General features: G+C 42.7%; 1 protein-coding gene across 1 annotated transcript; it reads left to right on the forward strand.

The window, feature by feature from the left end:
• Nucleotides 1-1,905: 1,905 nt before the first annotated feature.
• On the forward strand, nt 1,906-17,114 carry ptar1 (protein prenyltransferase alpha subunit repeat containing 1). The gene is made up of 7 exons (XM_040046531.1): nt 1,906-2,058; nt 8,763-8,932; nt 9,157-9,223; nt 10,638-10,742; nt 11,150-11,393; nt 12,870-13,225; nt 13,538-17,114. The coding sequence occupies exons 1-7, from the start codon at nt 1,973-1,975 to the stop codon at nt 13,914-13,916; spliced, it is 1,407 nt and encodes a 468-aa protein (XP_039902465.1). The 5' UTR covers nt 1,906-1,972; the 3' UTR covers nt 13,917-17,114.
• Nucleotides 17,115-21,629: the final 4,515 nt, after the last annotated feature.

Consider the following 21,629-nt stretch of genomic DNA (forward strand, 5'->3'; position numbering starts at 1 on the left):
TTTTCATTGTCCTTTATCCAGGTAAAATCCTCACTGAGATTAAAATCATCACAACATATACATCACATAATAACATTCAGTACAGACGGGTGAACACAAAAATGTGGATCATTTGCAACAACAGTCATTAAAAATAGTTACACTGATCAAAACAGTGATTCTCTCACTCCTTTAAAATGGGCTTCAGCTCCCCATCACTGTAACCTGCAGTGGACACTGTTTGATTTAAGAGCAGGTCCTGATGACACAGTAAACCTAACCAGGCTCTATAAAGGACTGGGCTTTACTCACAGTCGCTTCATTATAGATGCGTCATGTTTGTGATGATTAAAGATCAGAATAAATCACAACAGTTAAAAGTATGAACTACAATCAGTGTGAATAATAAACAGATCATTTCTCTAACACTGGTGCAGCAGTACTTTCATATGCTTTACTGTGCATTCATTCAGCAGGCCAGACAGAGACAGTATAACAGGGCCTGCAGTTTAATAACATCACATTATGATGATCACATAACAGAAGAGAAGCTCACAGATGAAGCCACCAAAACGTTTTTCAGTTGGACAGAGATTAAAGGTGTAGTAAGGGTGCGAGTGCAGAGTCTTCACCTTACGACACCTTGAGACAACTGTTGTTGGCGCTATAACAACAAAATTGAATCGAATTAAAAAAGGCAGAAGATGAAGGAAAGGTGCCAAAAGCAGTGGGAGGAAGAAAGAAAAGGTGCAGGAAGGAACAGAAAGAGGAGACGACGATATCACAGCTGTTTCAAATCGAAGGAAACACGTACGGGGAAATGTGACTGCGCTGCAGAAGACGGCACCATGGTGTACCTGCACTGTCACAAATATGAGACAGCTGATAAAAACCTTAATAATGTCAAAGTGAAACTGGGTCATATCTATTTTAAAAGAACACGAGAAATAAAACTATCAGGCCACATTTACATATTTGTTTTTTTAAAGACAGATAAATGTTTTGAGTAAAATCTGTAGTTTGATTTATTTGTTTTGTTTTTTGTTTATTTGTTTGTCTTTGTGAACGAGAGTTTATTCAATAGTCGAACCAGTGGGTGGCAGTAATGCACCTTTTTTGATATTTACCAACCGCCACGAAAAATGACCAAGAAAAAGGAGTCGGTGCTGTGGGGGGGCAGTTTGGCATAAACTGGTTCCTGGCTGGACTAGAATGGCCTCCTCATTCTGCTGATGCTGTGAGGGCAGTGCAAGCGCAGAGAGGGAGAGAGACGAGTGTTCAGCCAAATTCAACCTGACCCTGGGCGCAGAGTGGGAAACCAGAATCTACAGTTACAGTTGAGAAGATGTTGTTGTTAGTTGTCATTAACTGTGCAGCTCGAGTACATTTATCCAAATGATAAACAAAGGAACAGAGAAGATCTTTGATATTAACAAAGGACTGGAGGGAGCCAGGACATCAGGAGCGAGGATCATAAGAAAGCTCGACGTTTAATCGCAAATGAACAAGAATTTAAAGGATTCATGAAACCAGAAATGATCTGTATTCAGGAAACTTGTCTCAAACCAACTGTTTGTAGTCAGAGGATATAGCAGTGTATGCAGAGGTGAGGTTCAGGGAGGAGGATGTGTAACAGTTAGAATACAGATTAGTCCAAGTTTGGAATAGAAAGGACAACATCAACCCATGCAAAAGGCTTTCATCTGAACCAATGAACTTCATTTCTATTTGAATGGAAATGGAAACATCTCATCATGGTGTACGAATAATGATCACAATAGAACAGTAATTACAGCATTAATGGACAATAGAAAATCGTGTTGAAATGATCGGAGGGGCACAAGAGTTAATACGAGAACAGGTTTGGAATCAGCGATTTGGTCAACACTCCACACCAGTTGGTGGCGGTAATGCACCAATTCGTTGTTTGCTAACCGCCAATAAAAACAACGAGGAAGAAGAAGAAGCAGCAGAAGAAGACGGTGCTCTAAAAATGGCGGAGTCGGAGGAGGAGGTAGACGTCTTGGTCCAGAGAGTTGTCAAAGACATCGCGAATGCATTCAAGAAGAACCCCAGCATGTGAGTACAGTCGGCTGCGAACAAACTGCGCTGGGCCCGGAGGCCTGTTTCACACGCAGCGGCTCCAAGGCTAGGCCACGGCTGATTCAGGGTTCAAATTATGGGCGTGGACTATTACCTGGAATCGGAACTGTCTAGATGAAGTTCACATTTAGACACTTAGTTTTGTTTGTTCTGTTCAGTGCGTGAGACACGATGTCGTGGGGATTACTGTTTACTTACAGTTAAATAACTTAAAACATGCATCAGCGGGATATTTCACGACTTTAGCGAGCTGAGCTATGCAGCTTTGAAAATGCGACATCCCGATCATGTTGTTTCATTAATGGTGTTATTGTTTATTTCGCCGGTGACTGGACTGGGATGCTTAACAGTTGTTTATGATGGTACCGAAGATTTGCATGCTATGAGAAGCACGTGATGTCAGGTCGATCCTGTGTGATAGTATGTTAAGAACTTTAAGGCTGCAGCTATCAGTTATTTTGGAAATCAAATATTCTGATGATATTCCATCGATTAATCGAGTAATCTGATACTTTTGTCTTATTAATGAGCACTAATCAATATCCCAAACAGGAAAAAATTAGGGCTTTCAAAACTACTCACTGGTTTAGAATTTGCTATGTTTTAAAAGGACTCGCACTGATTCTTCCCAGTAAAGGTTTTAATGGTGACAACAGGAACACGTGTGGCTTTTTGACATGCTGCGAAAATGTGTGTAAAATGACATGTGGCTTAAATAAGATATCAAAGTACAGAATTTGAGACAAGGATTTTTAAAATGTACTCGATGAAGCATTGCAGCTTCTAGTTTAGTGTGATAGTGTGAAGACCAACACAGAGAGACTGAGGAGGAGCTTCTTCCCGCAGGCGATACGGTCTCTCAATCACACCACCACACAGTACTGACCCACACATACAGTTCTTACACACACTGGACATTCTGGACATTGTTTTCACTTCATTACTTAAATCACGCTGCTGTTATTGTGTATATATTTATTTATATTTCTTCATACATTCTTATATAGTTCTATATTGTGTATTTTGTTGTACAGTTATTTTATTTTCAACTTTAATTTATATATTTTATCTTATTCTCCCAGTTAAATTTACCCTTCATTCTAATTTGTGTTGTACAGTTATTTCATTTTTAACCTTAATTTATATTTTATTCCTTCCTAGTTAAATTTACCCTTTTTAATTTTTCATATTTATTTCCTATCTTATTCATAGCCTTTTCCTTTTTTGTTTTCTTTAGGTCACGAGCAGTTGTCCAAGCATTTCACTGCATATCGTACTGTGTATGACTGTGTACGTGACAAATAAAATTTGAATTTGAATTGAATTTGATAACCACAGATTTTCAGCTGCTTTGGGGGAAGAAGAACCCCTCAGTTTGGATGTGTTTGGTTCACTTTTAAGTAGGGATGGGTATTGATACGATTTTCACGATTCTGATTCCATTTTCGATTCTGTTTAACGATTCGATTCTTTATCGATTCTTTTTAAAAAAGGAGAACACTAAGGTTGATTAGCTTAGAACTTTGTTTTATATCTTCTCTTTGAACAAGATAGACATTTAGGAGTAACATGGCCTTACAAACCCAACAGTGAGATCTTAAGAGATCCAGCCTACGGCTCTTCAATGGGTGTCACAGGGTCCCCAGGAAAAACATTGTAAATGTAAAATAAATATTCCTCTGTAGCAATAACAAAGTATAACATAAATTATTCTGTAGCAATTGCACAAGAATATCCAGTAATGTCCCTGCCTACAATTAAACACATTCACTTACTGAAAATCATCTGCTGTGGCAAACGGGTGCAAGCCTTTGACCACAAACTGAGTCACTGCTCGGTGACATTCGTCTATCCTGGCCTGAAAGGAGACGCTGCTGGCAGACTGCAGGGAGAACTGCCAGCATCTGAGCCAGACTCTGTCTCTCTCATCATGGTCACTAAACGCACAGTAATGGCAGGTTTGTAATAAGGCAGATCGTGCTAACATAATATGCACTGTTAGGTGATTATTGACCTGCCGCATTAACGGGAGAGGACGTGCAAACGTTACCGCTGCTGCTGGGTTGAGATTCACGAGTCCCAATTAAAAACACGACATTCATTTAAGGTCATCGCGTGTTTTGTGAGCAAATGCTTTTGATATTCGTAGTGTTTCCTCCCTTAAATGAAATATCTACTTTGCAAGTATTGCAAGTTGTCCTGTTGTCATCCGTTCTCGTAAAGTGTAACCAAACTTTTGAGCCATTTAGGCGCCGTGTTTCCTGCCAGGTAAATGACGCTCCGCAACGTGGTGACGTCATTCGGGGCGACTGGAATCGATAAGGGAATCGTTTGCAAAAATGGCAAACACTTCCAAGGAACTGAAACAGTGGGAACCGGTTCTCAACAAGAACCGGGTTTCGACACCCATCCCTACTTTTAAGTTTTCTGGGTGTTGGTGTCAGAATGGATGACGGCAGTAACACATGTTTTCTTAACTTTTATTTGTAATTCATTCAAAATAAAAATAACAGTTGTAAGGAGAAACGTCCTTTTAACAGGAAGAAACCTCTGACAGAACCAGGCTCAGGGAGGGGCGGGGCCATCTGCCGCGAACAGTCGGGATGAGAGAAGGACTTTTTGCCCATTAGAGAAAACATATTTAAATATTCATTACTAGTTAACGTTAAAGGGATGGTTGGCTCCACAGAGCTCTGACTGTTTGTCAGCCTGGCTACAGTGCTGAAGAGAAACCTGGGGTTGTTCTTATTTTCTTCAATCAGTGATGAATAGTAAGATGTTCTGGCTTGTGAACGCGCATGTGCAGTGCCTATGTTTACATACACACATGGCGGCGACGCAGAATGAGAAGAGCGAAAGCGGATCGCTGAATGAAACGGATGAACCAGAACTGGTTTGTAAAAATGCTGCAGCTTCAGTGGTGGAACTGGTTTAGCTTTCGTCCGTCAGATACACAACAAAGCACTATTTTTGGTAGCGCATGCTAGCGGGCCGTCGTTATTACCGTGTTGTTTGGAAAATACGGCGCACTTAAAATCAATCCTTTGTGCCCCGACAGAGCCCCTTATAATCCCGTGTGCCTTATGTATGAACTCTGGTTGTGTTTACTGACCTCGAAACGATTTTATGTGCACGGCGCTCGAAAATCTGTTTGTACGACTTTGCTAAGCTACGAAGCCGCACCGCTTGATGGATTGTCGGAGCATTATGGCTATCGTAGGCAGAGCCTCGCGGAGTGATACGTACTGTGCTTCAACATAATATTATTATAGTATAATAGTATAATATATATAGTATACCGTATTGTGTGTGTATATAACCTCTTTTTGGTAAATGGCCTGTATTTGTATAGCGCTTTACACATCCACCCATTCACACACACACACACACTGGTGATGGCAGCTACATTGTAGCCACAGCCACCCTGGGGCGCACTGACAGAGGTGAGGCTGCCGGACACTGGCGCCACTGACCCTCTGACCACCACCAGTAGGCAACGGGTGAAGTGTCTCGCCCAAGGACACAACAACCGAGACTGTCCAAGCCGGGGCTCGAACCGGCAACCTTCCAATTACAAGAGGAACACCCAACTCTTGAGCCACGAAGTGTTGTGGATATTATACATGGTTATGCTGAGGAATCGAGGAGGGGGGCCTAAGGGTACATCTGTCACCATCGTACAATGCTGTGATTGCAGCCATTCCCCAACTCTCTGTGAATGGGACTCATGGACATTGATCAGTGGTTGTTGATCAATGGTCATGAGACTTTGCATAATTAAGATTAAGGAACTGCCCTCCCAGCCCATTGTTCCTTCAGGGCTGGTTTCAGTCATTATGCAAATGTCCTGTTTATAAGGTTGAAACCTGCAGTCAGCTGAGACTGAAGACGTCACCTGATGACGTCATCTATGTCCAGATGAACAGAATCAACCTTTGGAGATTGATTTATCTGGATGATTGCACGTGCATCAAGACATTACTGTTTTTACTTTTGTGTAACTTTTGTACTTATATATATTTTCCATCCAAATAAATGGAGAATATCTTCTTCACGTGCTCTTCACACCTCCAGTATTTTGAAGCTTAACTAGTTCAGCATACTTTGACCTAGAGATGGAATTCAAACTTTAAACAGGTCCCAAGACCTTGATCTACTAAGGCATTACTAGGATTTTCTCTTTTTATGGGTTTAGACAGTTTTATGACATTTTCAGAGACTTTCTGAGATTACTGCAGAGAACCTATTCAGCTCTATAAATTACAATTCTCTGAAAATTTTAAGGTCTTTCTTTGTTTTGTCCATCCATCCATCTTCTTGTGCTTTATCCGGGGCCGGGTCGCAGCAGCCTAAGCACAGAAGCCCAGACCTCCCTCTCCCCAGCCACCTCCTCCAGCTTGTTCAGGGGAACACCAAGGCGTTCCCAGGCCAGCCGAGAGATATAATCTCTCCAGCATATCCTGGGTCTGCCCCGGGGCCTCCTCCCGGTGGGACATGCCCAGAACACCTCACCCAGGAGGCACCAGGAGGCATCCTTGTCAGATGCCTGAACCACCTCAGCTGGCTTCTTTTGATGTGAAGGAGCAGCTGCTCTACTCTGAGTCCCTCCCGGATGTCCAAACTTCTCACCCTATTTCTAAGGGAGAGGCCAGCCACCCTTCAGAGGAAGCTCATTTCTGCCGCTTGTATTCACGATCTCATTCTTTCCATCACTACCCACAGCTCGTGGCCATAGGTGATGGTAGGCAAGTTGATCGACTGGTAAATTGGGAGCTTCTCTTTTACACTCAGCTCTCTCTTCACCACGACGGATTGGTGCAGCGGCCGCAGTGATGCGGCCGCTGCACCAATCCGTCTGACGATCTCCCTTCTCCCGTCACTCGTGAACAAAACTCAGAGGAACTCCTCCCTGACCTGGAGTGGGCGTTCCACCCTTTTCTGGCTGAGGACCATGGCCTCTGATTGGAGGTGCTGATTCTCATTCCTGCAGCTTCACACTCGGCAGTGTGAGCTGGAGGCCACCACCCGATGAAGCCAACAGAACCACCTCATCCGCAAAAAGCAGAGATGAGATCCTGAGACCACCCAAGTGAAAGCCTTCCACCACTTGGATACGCCTAGAAATTCTGCCCACCAAGACAGCCCTACAATATCCAGAGCCGTCAGGAACTCAGGGCAACGCTTATCCACCTGAGGAGCTCTGCCACCAAGGAGTTGTTTAACTGCCTCAGTGACCTCGGGGATAGACGAGTCGTCGCTTTTGTCCCCAGACTTTGTTTTCGTCATGAAAGACAGTGGGATTAAGGAGGTCCTCGAAGTATTCCTTCCACCACCTGACAGTGTTCTCAGTCAAAGTCAGCAGCGCTCCACCCGCACTATACACAGTGCAGGTAGAGCACCACTCTCCCCTCTTGAGTCGCCTTCTGGTTTACCAGAATCTCTTCAAGGCAGTCCGAAAGTCTTTTTCCGTGGCCTCTCTGAACTCCTCCCACACCCAAGCAGAGCGTTTCTAGGTTTTTTCTATTTTGATTTTTTTCTGCATTGTGGTGAAACGCTGAAAACATCAAAACTACGAAACGACACACGTGGAACTAAATGGATTTTTGCATTACTGATTCTAAAAAGAAAAAAAATCTTGAACAGTTAATGTCCCACCCAAAAGTCTTGGATATGATTGATGAACCACAGAAATTCAAATATGGGTGCTTCTGAAATCACACCCTTTATTTTCTGCCCAGCTTTGAAACCTGCGAGCCACTCTGGTTTCATGCTTCCAGAAATAAAAATAATTCTGGAAGGTGGAGCGAGGACTTAGTAATACTACATAACAGTGTTAAAATTCAGACTGCTGATGAACGTGAACTGTAGTTTGTATCTGTGGAGACACTTCAGCTCAGCATGAACGTCGGTGTTTGTTTAATGATGCACAAACTTTGAGCAAAGGACACTGGAGAGGCATGGCCGGCAGTGTGGTGACATAGTATGTTTAACACCCCCCCAAAGAGTACAAGATCAGAAATAAGCAACTTGAAAGAAAACATGAGATCATTTCTTGGAAGTGACAAAGTGAACTATCCAGTGTGTTTTAAATGGACGACTCTAAACGGCTACAGATGTGTACAGGATCCATCATTACATCATTAATCATCTAATAACTTACCTGAATTTGACCTTGTGTCAGATATCTGTGATGTATTGATTGCTATGTTGTCCCAGCAGTATGTTATTGTTTGTTATAACAGAGATGGATCCCAAACAAGCCGCTGCACGGTGACAGCTCTGTAGATCTCACAGCACTAACCACATGTCATAGTACCATCATATGTTACATGTAAGCTGGGAGACGTGATTGGGCTGTCGAAGCTTCAGCTGATGTACTGCAACATGACCTTGTGTGGCAGGTTGCCATGTTTCTGTCGTACTGCGTTTATTTCAGCACTGCTTCAGTTTGATGAACTTCAGCTCCAACTTTTGTTTTTCTACATTTTTGAAAAGTCAAATTTCAGCAGATTAAGTTCATTAAAGGTGCTTTTTTTGTTTACTCATTACTTTGGGTACTGCTGCTTGGTCCACTGGTTGATATGGTGGTAATCTAATTGTGGTCTTTCCTAATTTTCGACTGGTCGGTTACTGTAACGTTTTCCCTTGTTCACCCTCATTGTCACTCTCTGCTCCCTCAGTGATGAGATCGGTGTGATCCCGTGTCCAGAGGCTCGCTACAACCGCAGTCCCATAGTGCTGGTGGAGAACAAGCTTGGTGTGGAAAGCTGGTGTGTTAAATTCCTGCTGCCGTACGTCCACAACAAGCTGCTGCTGTACCGCCAACGCAAGCACTGGCTGGACAGAGAAGGTAGCTCGATAACAAAAGCGATCCCAGAGGTGGAGTAAAAGTAGTCTGTAACATTTGTTTTGTTTATTTAATGCATTTATTTTAAAGCTGATAAAGGTTTGAGCTTCCAGTCATGGTCAGTTAATGACCTCCTTGTTTTGTCCTGCTTAGTTTTAAACGTGTTTTATGCTCCTGTTTTTTCCACATCAAAGTGAAGCAACACCCTGTGTTTCCTTCTGTCCCAGCTTTAGTGGATATCACCTGCACTCTGCTGCTGCTGAACCCAGACTTCACCACTGCGTGGAATGTCAGGTACAGGATGAATGTTCTGATAAACGTGGTTATAGTGAGAGCGATGCTTTCCTTTCATTTTTTCCAGCGTGTTTTTCCCTGCCTGTGTGACAGGCATCACACAGGAAGGTTTTCTTGATGTCAGGTAACATTAGCTAACAGCAGAGGTCTCAGGTGAAACCAGACCCCACTCACGTCGTCTGTCAGGTGAGCTCAGTGGGTCACAAATTGGGGTGAGGCAGTGATAATGACGCACACCTTCTTTCACACCGAGGCACATCATCAATAGTGTTCCAACGACCCTCAAAAGGAACAATCCCCTCTAGGGATTAAATACTGGGACTCTGCACCGCCTGGTTTTAGAACTGAAGAAGCTTCTTTGTTTAGAGAGTCCAGTCACTTTCTTTCCTTAGACAATCCTGGCAGTTTGGCATCCTCCTGACTGCTGCGTTATCCCACTGTGTCCGTACCACTAATACTAATAATGAATAGTGTCAGGATGTAAGGATCTGTCAGCGCACATAACAAAGCTAATGCTTTTAACAGTTCAACTGTGATACATTTGTGTCTGATTGGGGCGGCTGTGGTGTGTTGACGAATCAGAAGGTCAGCAGATTGGTTCCTGACTCGTCCAGTCAGCATCGAGGTAACCCTGGGCGAGATGCCCAACCCACCGACGCATCCATCGGAGTACATGGATGGAGCATATTTGGATATGTGTATGGATGGACTGTGGCTTTCATAAAGAAGTTAAGAATAGATGAGTGATGTGTGTGCGTCTTTGTGTAATGGGTCAGTGTGACTCGCAGTACAAAGTGCGCTGAGTGCTCATCTGAGTAGAAAGGCTCTAGAGTACCAGTCCAGTTACTATGTGACCATTATCAGTATCAACCTGGTGCCTGGGTTTGAAACTGCTGCATGTCTTCACTCTCCTGTTTCCTGTCATCTCTTTATAGTTTTCCAGGATAGAAACAAACTCCAGAGTTTCATGTGTCAGACTTTCAGATCAACACCGACCGTGTGACCATCTGTTTGTAACAGAGACACATTTGTAGTTTGTTCAACTCATTTAAACCAAACGTGAACAAAAATCATTTTCCTGTTTGCAGCTCATCAAAGTCTGGTGCAACAGTTACCATTTTTATATTTATTCACAGGCATTAGATCATGTCCATTATGGGATGTCACGGATGGTCTTACTTAAGCACATCCTGCTTTTTAGAAGAGTCAGAATTAAAGCACGATCAGAGTCGTCCCCTCGAAATGACCTAAAAGATAAAACGAATGATGGAGACAAAATGTGGACGTTGCTCTGCAGAGTGTCAGAAACCATCTTTGATAAGAGATCACAGCATGCATGTGCTCTAACTGAATCTGTGGGTGATAGTCTTTATATTGATGGATTTACTGTCGTCGTGCTTTCTTGTTATTGCAGGAAGGAGTTACTGCAGTGTGGAGTCCTTAACCCAGAGAAGGACCTCTACCTGGGCAAGCTGGCTTTGACCAAATTTCCCAAGAGCCCAGAGACCTGGATTCATCGGTAAAGCCGCTTACGCTTCTCCTGCTGTAAACACTCAGATGTTCCGAGCTGCTTTCTTTGTGTGGGGAGCTATTCAAACTCCTCTTAGACTACACTTTATTTTCAACAGTTTTCTAACAGTAGCACTGTTTGTGCTAAGCACTGTAGGCTGAACAGGGAATATTTTGGCTCCGGGAGCTGAGGGCAGCTGCATTCAGACCTTGTCGATGTAAATGACTGGTGATAGATTTCCTGAGATCATTGCTAGGTGGAGAAAGGTGTTTTAATCCCACTGAAAAACAACAACGATGTTCTAAGGCTTACAACGAGCACCGAGGCTCATGTGGGATGCTGTTCTTCCTGTAAAAGCAGTAACGTGTACAGAGTGAGTGAAGCTTTGTAACCCAGCGGCTGGTGTCTTCCTGCAGACGCTGGGTGCTGCAGCAGGTCCTGAATCAGGTCTCTACTTTGGACCACAATAAGAATCAGCAGCAGGCTGAAGCAGTGCAGGCTGACGCTGAGAGAAACGAGCAGCTCGGTGACCGCTTGGCCAGGACGCTCCGCCAAGAGATGAAGGTGTGCTCTGACGCAGCCGGCCGCTATCCCAGCAACTACAATGCCTGGTCACACCGCATCTGGGTGCTGCAGCACATGGCCAGGGGCAATGTCAAGGTAGCATTTCAGTTACTCATTTAGTTTTTCAGCAGTAATTAGATCATTATTTTCTTCCCTCATCACACATGTTCTCTCTTTTTATTTAATGTAGTTATATTACTGATGCCTGGCCGTATAAAAGTGGAGCTGCTGTGCAAATAATGTGGTGTAACTAAATAAACACTCGCTAAGAAATTTAAATGAATCAAAATGATCCCAGCTGGATGTCATGTAGCACTCATGGTTGAAATCAGCTGGCACAGTCATCACAGAGGAACTCTGTGTAACTACATGAGTAAGGCAGGTTTCTGTCTTTAAACCAGTGGTTCTCAAAGTGTGGGGCACCCCACTGGTGGGGCGCAAGTTACCTGGGAGAAAAGTCACGCGGAACAAATATTTAACATAACATAAGTGTTTTTGCAGCAGTTACGTTAATAATATGCACGCCCACTGAAAAGCTGCAGCGGCGTGCGTACGTCGACAACCGCAATAAAGAAGTGGACTGAAAAGTGTGAACATGTGGGCGGGTCTAGAGCGATATGACCAAAATCTCATATCCCGATATAAGACATCTATCGTCCTGGTAACGATATAAATCACAACAATGTAACATTTTCTGTAAATCCTGTGAATCTCGGGCAGCTCGACTTGTGTGAAGTGTTTCCAGCTGGGCGTCGTGTAGCTGGAGTCGAGTGTTTTAACCGATGCATGAAACTACACATTTTTAGACATAAGTTGTAACGGCGCCGTTTTCTTTGTGTGTATTTATTACACGGCGTGCTGCGGGGAAAAGCCTGTTCTAACGTTTGAGTCTAAGCTTTATTTTTTAGCACCTGGCGGCTCTTTTTTACTTCTCATCCGTAAATAATCTGCATCTTTCATGTGATTCAGTTTATTTTGAAAAGTCTCAACAGGATCTTGAGCTTTATTGTGAAAGGTTTATGTGGAAAATAAACAAGCGGACACGCGGTGGTTTTACCGTCGTGCATAAAAACAGGCGCTTGTCCGTCTGTAGTGTGGTTATATTAAATATAAGAGAAAGAGAGAACTTTAATAAATGATTACAGCCACTACAGTGACATCAGAACATGAACAAATATCGCCGTAAACAGTTTATTTTGCGACGCCACGAAACAAACGATAGCGTGAAATGAAACGACAGACGTTTTTATATCGTCACCCGATATATATCCTTATATCGAACAGCACTAGTCGGGTCTGTCGCGGATCGTTGACAGCGGTGCCGACACCCAGAATTGGGGAATGACAGACCCGACCACATGGCTTATAGAGACGTATTTCTTGAAAAGTTGCTTTTATGGATTAATTTTCTTATTGTCTTGTTCTTTCTGCGAGCTGTTGAACGACCATTCAAGGCCCCCCACGTTCAACTTTATTGATTAGCTAATAAATGAAGTGAGAATCTCTCAGTTGGTTTGTTGATGTTCAGCTTCTGCTCCTTCACACGTACCTTTGTCGTCGTGATTCTGGCAGGTGTTCCACGACGAGCTGTCCTCTATGCGCCTCTGGGTGTCCATGCATGTCTCTGACCACAGTGGCTTCCACTACCGCCAGTTCCTCCTTAAGGAGCTAATAGCTGAAATCTGCAAGAGGCCAGCTCGCACCTCCACCAGCTGTTCACCCCAGCGTGGGTGCAGCACAGTCCCAGAGGGCAGCCGCCCACACAGCCGCTCTCACAGTAACGGAGAACCTTCAGGACAAGAGGCGGGCGGCGAGGAAGACAGCCGCGCTGACTTCACTACAGTCCTTCAACTCTTCCACCAGGAGATGGACCTTTGCTCAGATCTGATCCAGTCCTTCCCTGGACATGAAACACTCTGGAGTCACAGGTGAGAGACTGTTGGTTCACAGCGACTGCAGAATGGACACAGACGTCATATTTAAACGAGGAAGTCGGGTAAAACCAATGTGTTGTCTGTTCCTGCTGCACAGTCGGTGGCAGGTTGTCGCTGATTGCAAACATCGTTTGTGAGAAACAAGTAAAAAAATTAATTGTCCTGATAAATCATTTAAATATTTCTTTTGCATTAAAACATTTTCACATTCTGGGGCTGTTTATCCCTGAGCCTATACAAATACGTTGTGCACAGACATGTTCAGCGTTTGTAATAATGATATTGATATACCCCCGTGTCTCTCAGGCGGCATGTCTTTTACTTGTGGGACCAGTGGGTGAGGGAGCATCAGCATTCCTACAGCAGAGGATCCGACTGCAAGTTAAACCATGTGACGGATCCAGACCCAGGAGTGCCAGAGATCAGCTCTCAGAGCTGTGCAGGCCACGGTGTGAACGGACAGAAGCACGCTGGCGAACCTATGGAAGTAGATGGGCTGTTCCTGCCAGACCCCCACAATAGTAAGAGACTGAAGAGAGGCGTCCTGCTGCCTTGCCCCCCCACCCTGCCTACTGAACTCAGCTTTGTAAGCAGTGTTTTGGGCGGCTGCTGTAACACCGAGCAGAGACACTTTGCCCTGGCCTACAGGAAGTGGTTGGACACGGTCATTGGGCTGCAGTCCTGAGAGAGATGCTGACCTCCTCCTTTCCCCACACTGAAGCTGCCTACAGACAAAGAGTTAGGATCAGCTTGCCTACACATAGTGCAGACTTAAATAACCAGTACTTCAAAGCCAGTGATGAGTTTAGAAAAGCGGTCATTGAGCAGCGGACTTGGAATCTGTTTCCTAACAATTAATAGGAGAGGACTGGATGTTCCTTCTCAGAAACATCTGGATCCTCTGAGCCAGTATCCCTTCAGAATGGAAATCAGCCCTCATACCACCTGTTGGCTCACTGTTATCTTCAGGTGTTTCAATACCTCAGGTACCTCAGATTTCTAGTTGTTTGTATGTGTGTGAGGTTTCATGTGCATATCTTCTTTCCCTGCTTCTATATATATTTAACAAACAAACATAAATCTTTTCTGATTGGAATCAGTCACTTACACAGCGTAACCACTTTATACACGTGTAAGGTTCTGTGTAGGCACGAGTTTGTGGCATCATTGGACTAAAGTCCAAAAATACTTTCCGGCATATTGAAGTGTCCTGGCGCTGAACTGGACTCTGGCACCTCGCCTGGGCTTCGGCTTTCAGCCTGTATAAGCATGAGGTCTGGTGAAATGGTCTTTAATAGACACATAAACAGAGACGTATGTGAAGCAAACAGTAAGCAGTGACTTGAGCAGGTGTGAAGCTGCAGAACCTTCAGGCTTGCTTTGGCCTGCTGCAGGTTAACGACTTGTAGAAACTCTTCTTGTATCAGATCATCACTGCATCACTTTTCCGTCTTAGCTCTACTTTATATTAGACCTCCCTCAGTCGTCGGGTAATACTGACCTGAGCGTCAGCTGTAACAGCAGGTTAAAGCACAGCTCCTGACTCTGGATTTCCATTCTGAAGGTGGTAACACGTGTTACACATGTTACTACTCGCGGTTGATTTTCTACCCTTTAACTTCACTGGTCAGCAGCTCTCTTTGTAGCTGATGCAAAGTTAGAGTAACAGGAAACCAAAAAGCCAGTCGCTTATAGAGAAGTTTGATTTGTGTTCAGAGGTCATCACAAACTCTCCTCCAACCTGAGCAGCAATGAACATTTATTGGTCCTGATGTTTGACTTTGGACGTTTGTCGATCTGTAGCAGAACATTCACCGGTGCTCCTGCTGCTGCTGTTACAACACTTTGATTTGTTACAGCTAGAAACTGCAACAAGTGAAAATTAAACAGCACTTTTAAAATGATTGGTGTAGTTTTGTTTAGCGAGGGTAGTCGGTCTACACCAGGGGCTCAAACTCGCGGTCCGGGGCCGCAGCGGCCCGCATACTGAGAAGAAGCATGACGCAGTTTAAAATCAAAAGCACAACATGACTGACTATGAAGACGACACGAGCAGAGAGCACAAACCTGCTGAGGCTGTCGGTGACAGTCGCACACTGTGTGCACTTATTTATTCTGTTCTGTACAAACACAACGTGCGCACACACAGAGGACCAGTGTGTTTGGAAGGCTTCAGCTAAGTTTGCAGTTTTGTCTGATACAAGATTTGAAATTTTAAAAACAAACGAAACATTTTAGGAAATATTTGTTTGTTTGTTTGTTTGTTTGTTTGTTTGTTTGTTTTGTTCTAGCTGAACACTAACGTGTGAGACGACAGCGCCAGCAGCGGCTCTCCGCTCAGTTTGACCCCCTGATCTAGACCAAAATATTGGTATTAACTATTTTTTCCCCGTTGTTATTTTCGCATCAGTGCCTCATTTGAAACAGTTTTAAAGCTCCGATGAACTTTAACTTGTCCTAAAGACTTTTTAAAGGCATTTCCTGAAAGTATTCTGACTGAAGGAAGTGGACAGGTACAGTCTCACACGTACTCACACCTGCAGGAGGCCAGGTTTCACAGAATTACACAGTGTATGTGATGGTTTTTGTTTGATAGCATTCGAACTTTTAACATGAATGAAATCAAAAAGCTAAATGCCCATGTAAACACACGACTGCTACAGATGTTCAGGTTTGTCATCGGTACCTTCCGCTCCGTCGATGTCGTTTCTCCTCGGGCTGAACTTTATTTCTTTTGTTATTTATGAAAATACAGGTTTGTGTGAAGCAGAAAGGATGAGAGTGACATTTACATCTGAAGCATTTACAGAAGCTGCCTGATTTGTAGTGTCAGTGTGAGCTTGACCAGCAGCTACGTTTGCTTTTTAACATCTACCTGGTGACAGCGAGTTAAAGGCTCGCCACTTTTCACTGACACGTTGACCAAGTATAACACATTCTTCTTCTTCTTTTGTCCATCAAAGTTTTTATGTCTTTTTAATGTATAACAAGAGTTACTGTTACTCTAACACGTAATCATTGTCAGAACCACAGCTCGCAAACAGACGCAAACTTTTGGCGTACACGCTCATGTTTGCAACGCTTTAGGAAACAGCTGCTTGCACTGACTGACAGAGCTCTGCTGCATAGAAGGAAGTAACACAATACACCTGTTTAAAGGAAGAGTCAGTAACACTACTTCAGCAGCTCCTGGGAGTGATGGTTCATGCTACTATGCCTCGTCTTTTATTGTGAAGGGACTAATCCTCAACGTGTGTCTGTCAAACCTGATTTCTGTTTTCCTTTTGTAAACGTTGCAGTTTGATCGACAATCTTATTTTTCTTGTCTATCCAGTATTGTCATAGTTTATGGTCACCGTAGCAACCATAAACCTTTGTGTCAACACACGGAGGCCAAATAGCTTCAATTTACACAGCTGATGTTTCATAACTCTGCCCTTGGACACATTGTTACTTTTTTAAAGGTCGTGTGCGTGCGTTTGTGTGTGCGCGTGTGTGTGTGTGTGTGTGTGTGTGTGTGTGTGTGTGTGTGTGTGTGCGCGCGAGATCACCTCTAAACACTGTACATAATCACATCATTAATTATCTCAAAGCTTTTCCTCTGTCACGCGCTCTGTCGTGTGCTAAGGAGGATGATAGGTGGTGATATCGTATCAGGCTGTGCGCTGAACTGCTGACACGAGCTTTGATCCAAGACTATCTATGCAGAAATGTTTGTTTTAGAGGTTCAACCTGCTCCTTTTACTTTGTTGTGATATTCGCTAATGAATAATCCTTGTGGTCTTAATTACTATTTATTTCAGGAGTGAAAGTATATTATCTTCCAGTGCTTCTGTCATCTGCTAAACAAGATAATAAAGCTCATCTCTTCATGTCCACTGAACGCTCTGTTGTAATTACTGCACATATTTATCTGCATGTATCTCACATATGGTGTGGGGGAGGGGGTCCATTATTTTATGTTCATTATGTATAAAATGAAATATTTACATCCTTTATTTCATTTTGATTTCATTAGTATCCTGCCCAAGGATGTTTAGACTGGAGCAGTGAGTGTAGGAAACAACGCCGTCTCTGTCGCCTGCTGTCTGCAGGTCATGACCTCCTGCTCCACGTTAACAGATGTGGGTGGGGTCAAACTAAAATAAGATCTCCTCTCAAATTTCTCCCAAAAGTGCTTTCTGACATTATTAGTAGTTCTCATGAGGCTGATTTCAGGTTTGATTCTACTGACTGACTCGCTGTGAAACGGGCGCGCCGGGTCCTCATGAGCAGGATGCTGAGAGAAGGTCAAGCTTTACTTTCCAAAACCACAACAGTTTCAAAGTGACTGTGAGGAATTCACCAGTAAACTGGACCAAGTGAAGACGTACGTGTGTTTAGATGCTAATAAGTAATAAATACAAATGTACAGATCAGGTCATCCTGAGAAAAAAGTCCAAATGTTTAGATCTGTTCGTTTCCAGACAAACTGCCGTGGTTGCTATAGAGGTTTTACACATGACGTCATGCGTGTGTCGTTCAAGAGCTGTCCGCCATATTGGACGCGATAACCACTTGGGGTCATCCAATAACAATGTTGCTGGTTGCAGCCACCCACCTCTTATTTTCTTAAAGCAATTAATTTACAGTCTGTCAGTAATAACATCCTGAAAGATACAAGTGTTGGACTGAAAACGAGTGGAAAGTTTGAAAGAGCTTCAGAGAACTACGGCTCGGACGCTCTGTATAACTGAACAGAACTGTAGCTGCGTGAGGAGACTGACACTGTAGGTTAAATCATTTGTTGTTGGTGGATCTAACGCATGGCGTGCAGCGTCTACTGAAAGGGATTACAGTTTGAAAATGTTCATCACATTGGTCAAACTGTTTTTCTCCTTGAACACATTGTTTTACTTCATCATGCATTCTCGTGTGTTCTCCTTTCACCTGACTGTGCGACTGTTTTCAAACACATCACCCCAGAAGAGGCGGGCACAAAACAGCCTTCAATTCAAGCAGACCTGGAAGAAAAAGGAACGTAATGATGAGCAAGGAGCAGCTCACGCCGCTGCTGGCTTATCTGGACGGCCTGACGACACAGCGTTAGTTCAGGAGATTCAACAGGAAGAAGACCACCTCGCTGTGCCCTGTGTCTGATCCTCCTTCGAGATACTCTCAGAGTGTATCAACTCAATCCGATATGACTGTAAATGACATCCAATCAGAGAATGCCAAAATCTCAGGACGGAGAGGTTTGATTTACCATCTCGATACGAACAGCAGATGTTCCTGCTTCATACACGATGCAGATAAATGCTTCACTGGTTTACCCGAATACAACGTATTACTAACAGTATTCATGTTTATCAAGACACACCTGGAGGATATTCAGTGTCAGCCTATCAGCAGCTCACCTGCATACTACTCAGGCTCAAAGCAACCGTGCAGTTCCTTGGATTCGTGTTTGGGGTGCATGCTTTAAAAGTCTCACACGTATTCATCACACTGGGATTGATTTAGCCTGAGCGGGAACACATACAGACTTCACTGCCTGTGTGAACGTTCCTAAATGTATTTCAGTCATTGTGACAGGACAGGACCACAGACTGTCACATCACAAACTCCTAGCTGGTGATGTGGTACCAGCAGATTCAACTTTCAGGAAGCAGCTTGGATAGTGGAACCTGAGAACGCTCGAAACTGGCATCGCTGTGCTACAGGAGCCAGTCCCTGCAGGAGCCAGTCCCTGCAGCTAAACAATGGAGTTTACCACACCTGACAACATCGTACGCATCGCTTGTGCAGTGACTAAGTTTGTAACAACATAATATTTCAGATGCATTTTATCTCTCAGATAATTGTGAAATCTAAAAATCTCAATGTATGTTCCTCAGTTTGGTGTTTTTCCCTGAACACAAGAATGTATTTTGTAATTCTTGTTATTTCAATAAAAACTATATTTTTGCTTCTTGGAGCTCCATTTATTTCATTACAACTGTGCAAAGTGTAAATAATATCAAAGTAATATCTCTAACTGTAAATGGGATCCTGACCTCAATTAGCAGAAGTAAGAAGTCTAAAGTGTCCAAATCTGGTCATAGATGAGGAGTAGCCATCCTGATTTTATATTTGCAGAAACTACAGATGAGGATGGATGGTATGCTCTAGTTTCTGGGAAAACTGAGGGAGAGGAAATGAGCTTTTTGGCTGTATGTGCCTCAGCAGGTAATGATTTCCGTTTTTACAGAAATATTTTTGATTTACTGGTTGGTTCAAGAGGTATTGTCGTTTGTGGAGGAGACTGGAACATACGGCTTAATCTCAGATTAGACTCCTTCACAGCAGTCCCTTCTCCCTCCTACATTAGAAACTCATGTCAGAATAAGTGAGTGAACCTCAGGAGAGACTTAGGGACCAGACTACACTCACACATGTGCTGCATTCCAGGACCGACTTTTTAATTTAAGAGAGACTGTCCCAGAATACCCAACTGCCAAATAGGATGTATTGACTTATGTGATTGTGCACCTCCACTGTTACCGCTGCAAATGAATAACAATCTAAGAAATGGATTATGGAGGCTGAATACTGATGTTTAAAACAACCAACAATTTACAGGAAAAATGAAAGAAGAAGAAATCAACAGAATTATGGTGGAAAATGACAGAGGAGAGCTGGTCTGACTCAGGTCATGATTTTGTGTGTTGTCGTTGCTCGTCACACCTGAGGGTGGCGCTGTTTGCTCTCTGTTACTGTCTTTATTGGTTCAAGGTTCAAGGTTCTTTATTTGTCACATGCATAGTTATACAAGTATAACACACAGTGAAATGTAGCCTGACACGCTCCTCGACATGTGCAAAAATGGGGGGGGGGGGGGGGTAGAGGAAGAACATTATATATATATATATATATATATACACATACATTGGGTGAATGTGCAGTAGTAGCAGCAAGCAGGTGAATTCTGTACATTAATATGAATAGATTGTCTATTGTGTTTATAATCACAGAATTTCATCAGGGATTATTAAAATATCCTGATTCTGATAATTCCCTTTTTTAAATTTAAGACATTGCCTATTTGCGAATTTGTTTGGAAAATGGTCACAGAATGAGTGGACGTTAAACATGAGAATTATTTTAGTGTTTCATTTGTTCCTGAGCAAACTGATTTAGCTGACATTCATCTACAGCTCATAACTGGATAGTTTGATTTCACTTTGTGTTACTGAAGAGCTTCTTATATGTGGAAATGAATCTTTCACTCATGTTTGTGCTCTAATGTAGAAATGAGCTATACTTGTTTATACAACTTATTTTGAATTAAAATTAACATTAAAATGTTTTAATACACAAAGAAAGTGTGAGTATTTTCACTGAGAGCAGCAACAAGCTGTTAGAAGCTTGTTAGACACTGAAACAAATCATACCTCTCTAACAATATCAACTAATAACAGTAATGAACAGGACTAAAGACAGAGAGGTGATACAATAATAATACAATCATATAGTTTATATGGCACATGCACACGTGTTAATAAAATGTTAGTCAGTTCAAATCATTATTTATTTCATTTAAGTAGTTTGTTGTCTTTTTGTTTTTGAACTCATCGTGCACGTCATTAGGCACAGACAGGCCTGCTCGCCTCTCCTTATAAACAGAAGCTGTCTCTACCTTCACCCACACCTCTGCTGTCTCACCTGGGCACACACAGCTTCACAAACAGCTCAAAGCTCATTTGCATCTATAGTCTGTTGGTAGAAGGTCACAAAAATGTCACAAAGTATATCAGCAAACATAAACACCCATCAGCACCTAAGAAGAAGCAAACATCAATGTTACGAAGTCTGTCGGTCTTACAGGTGTAGTGTTACAGCTGAGTCACAGAGAACACACAAAAGCAGACTGACAAAGAGGCGCAGCATCTTTGATTAAATATATATATTAAATATTATATATTATAATATTATTATATTATATTATAGATTATAATAAGAGATATTATATATATATAATATATATAGTATTAATATTATATGAATATATACTAATATTATGATAGTATATAGTATATATATAATATATAATATATTATATATATATAGATATATATAATTATAAATATGATTATAAGATATGGATATATATATATAGATAATATATATATATAATATATATATATTTTTATAGATATATATATAAAATAATTTATATTTTTTCATATATATTTTATATTGCCCGGTGTGAATATATGAAGCTTTTTCACCCAGACATTGTTCTCTTTTAAAAACGCATAAACTTCGTTATTTGTTGTGCTTTATAGTAACGTGACGGTGGCGGTGAGCGGAAGGAGGTGCTGAACGGCTGCGGAGCACGCGCGCGCACACACGCGCGCACCGCTACAGGGAAGATGGA

This window comes from Simochromis diagramma, unplaced genomic scaffold (assembly GCF_900408965.1).
Source record: "Simochromis diagramma unplaced genomic scaffold, fSimDia1.1 OVJJ01000005.1, whole genome shotgun sequence".
Classification (NCBI taxonomy): Eukaryota; Metazoa; Chordata; class Actinopteri; order Cichliformes; family Cichlidae; genus Simochromis; species Simochromis diagramma.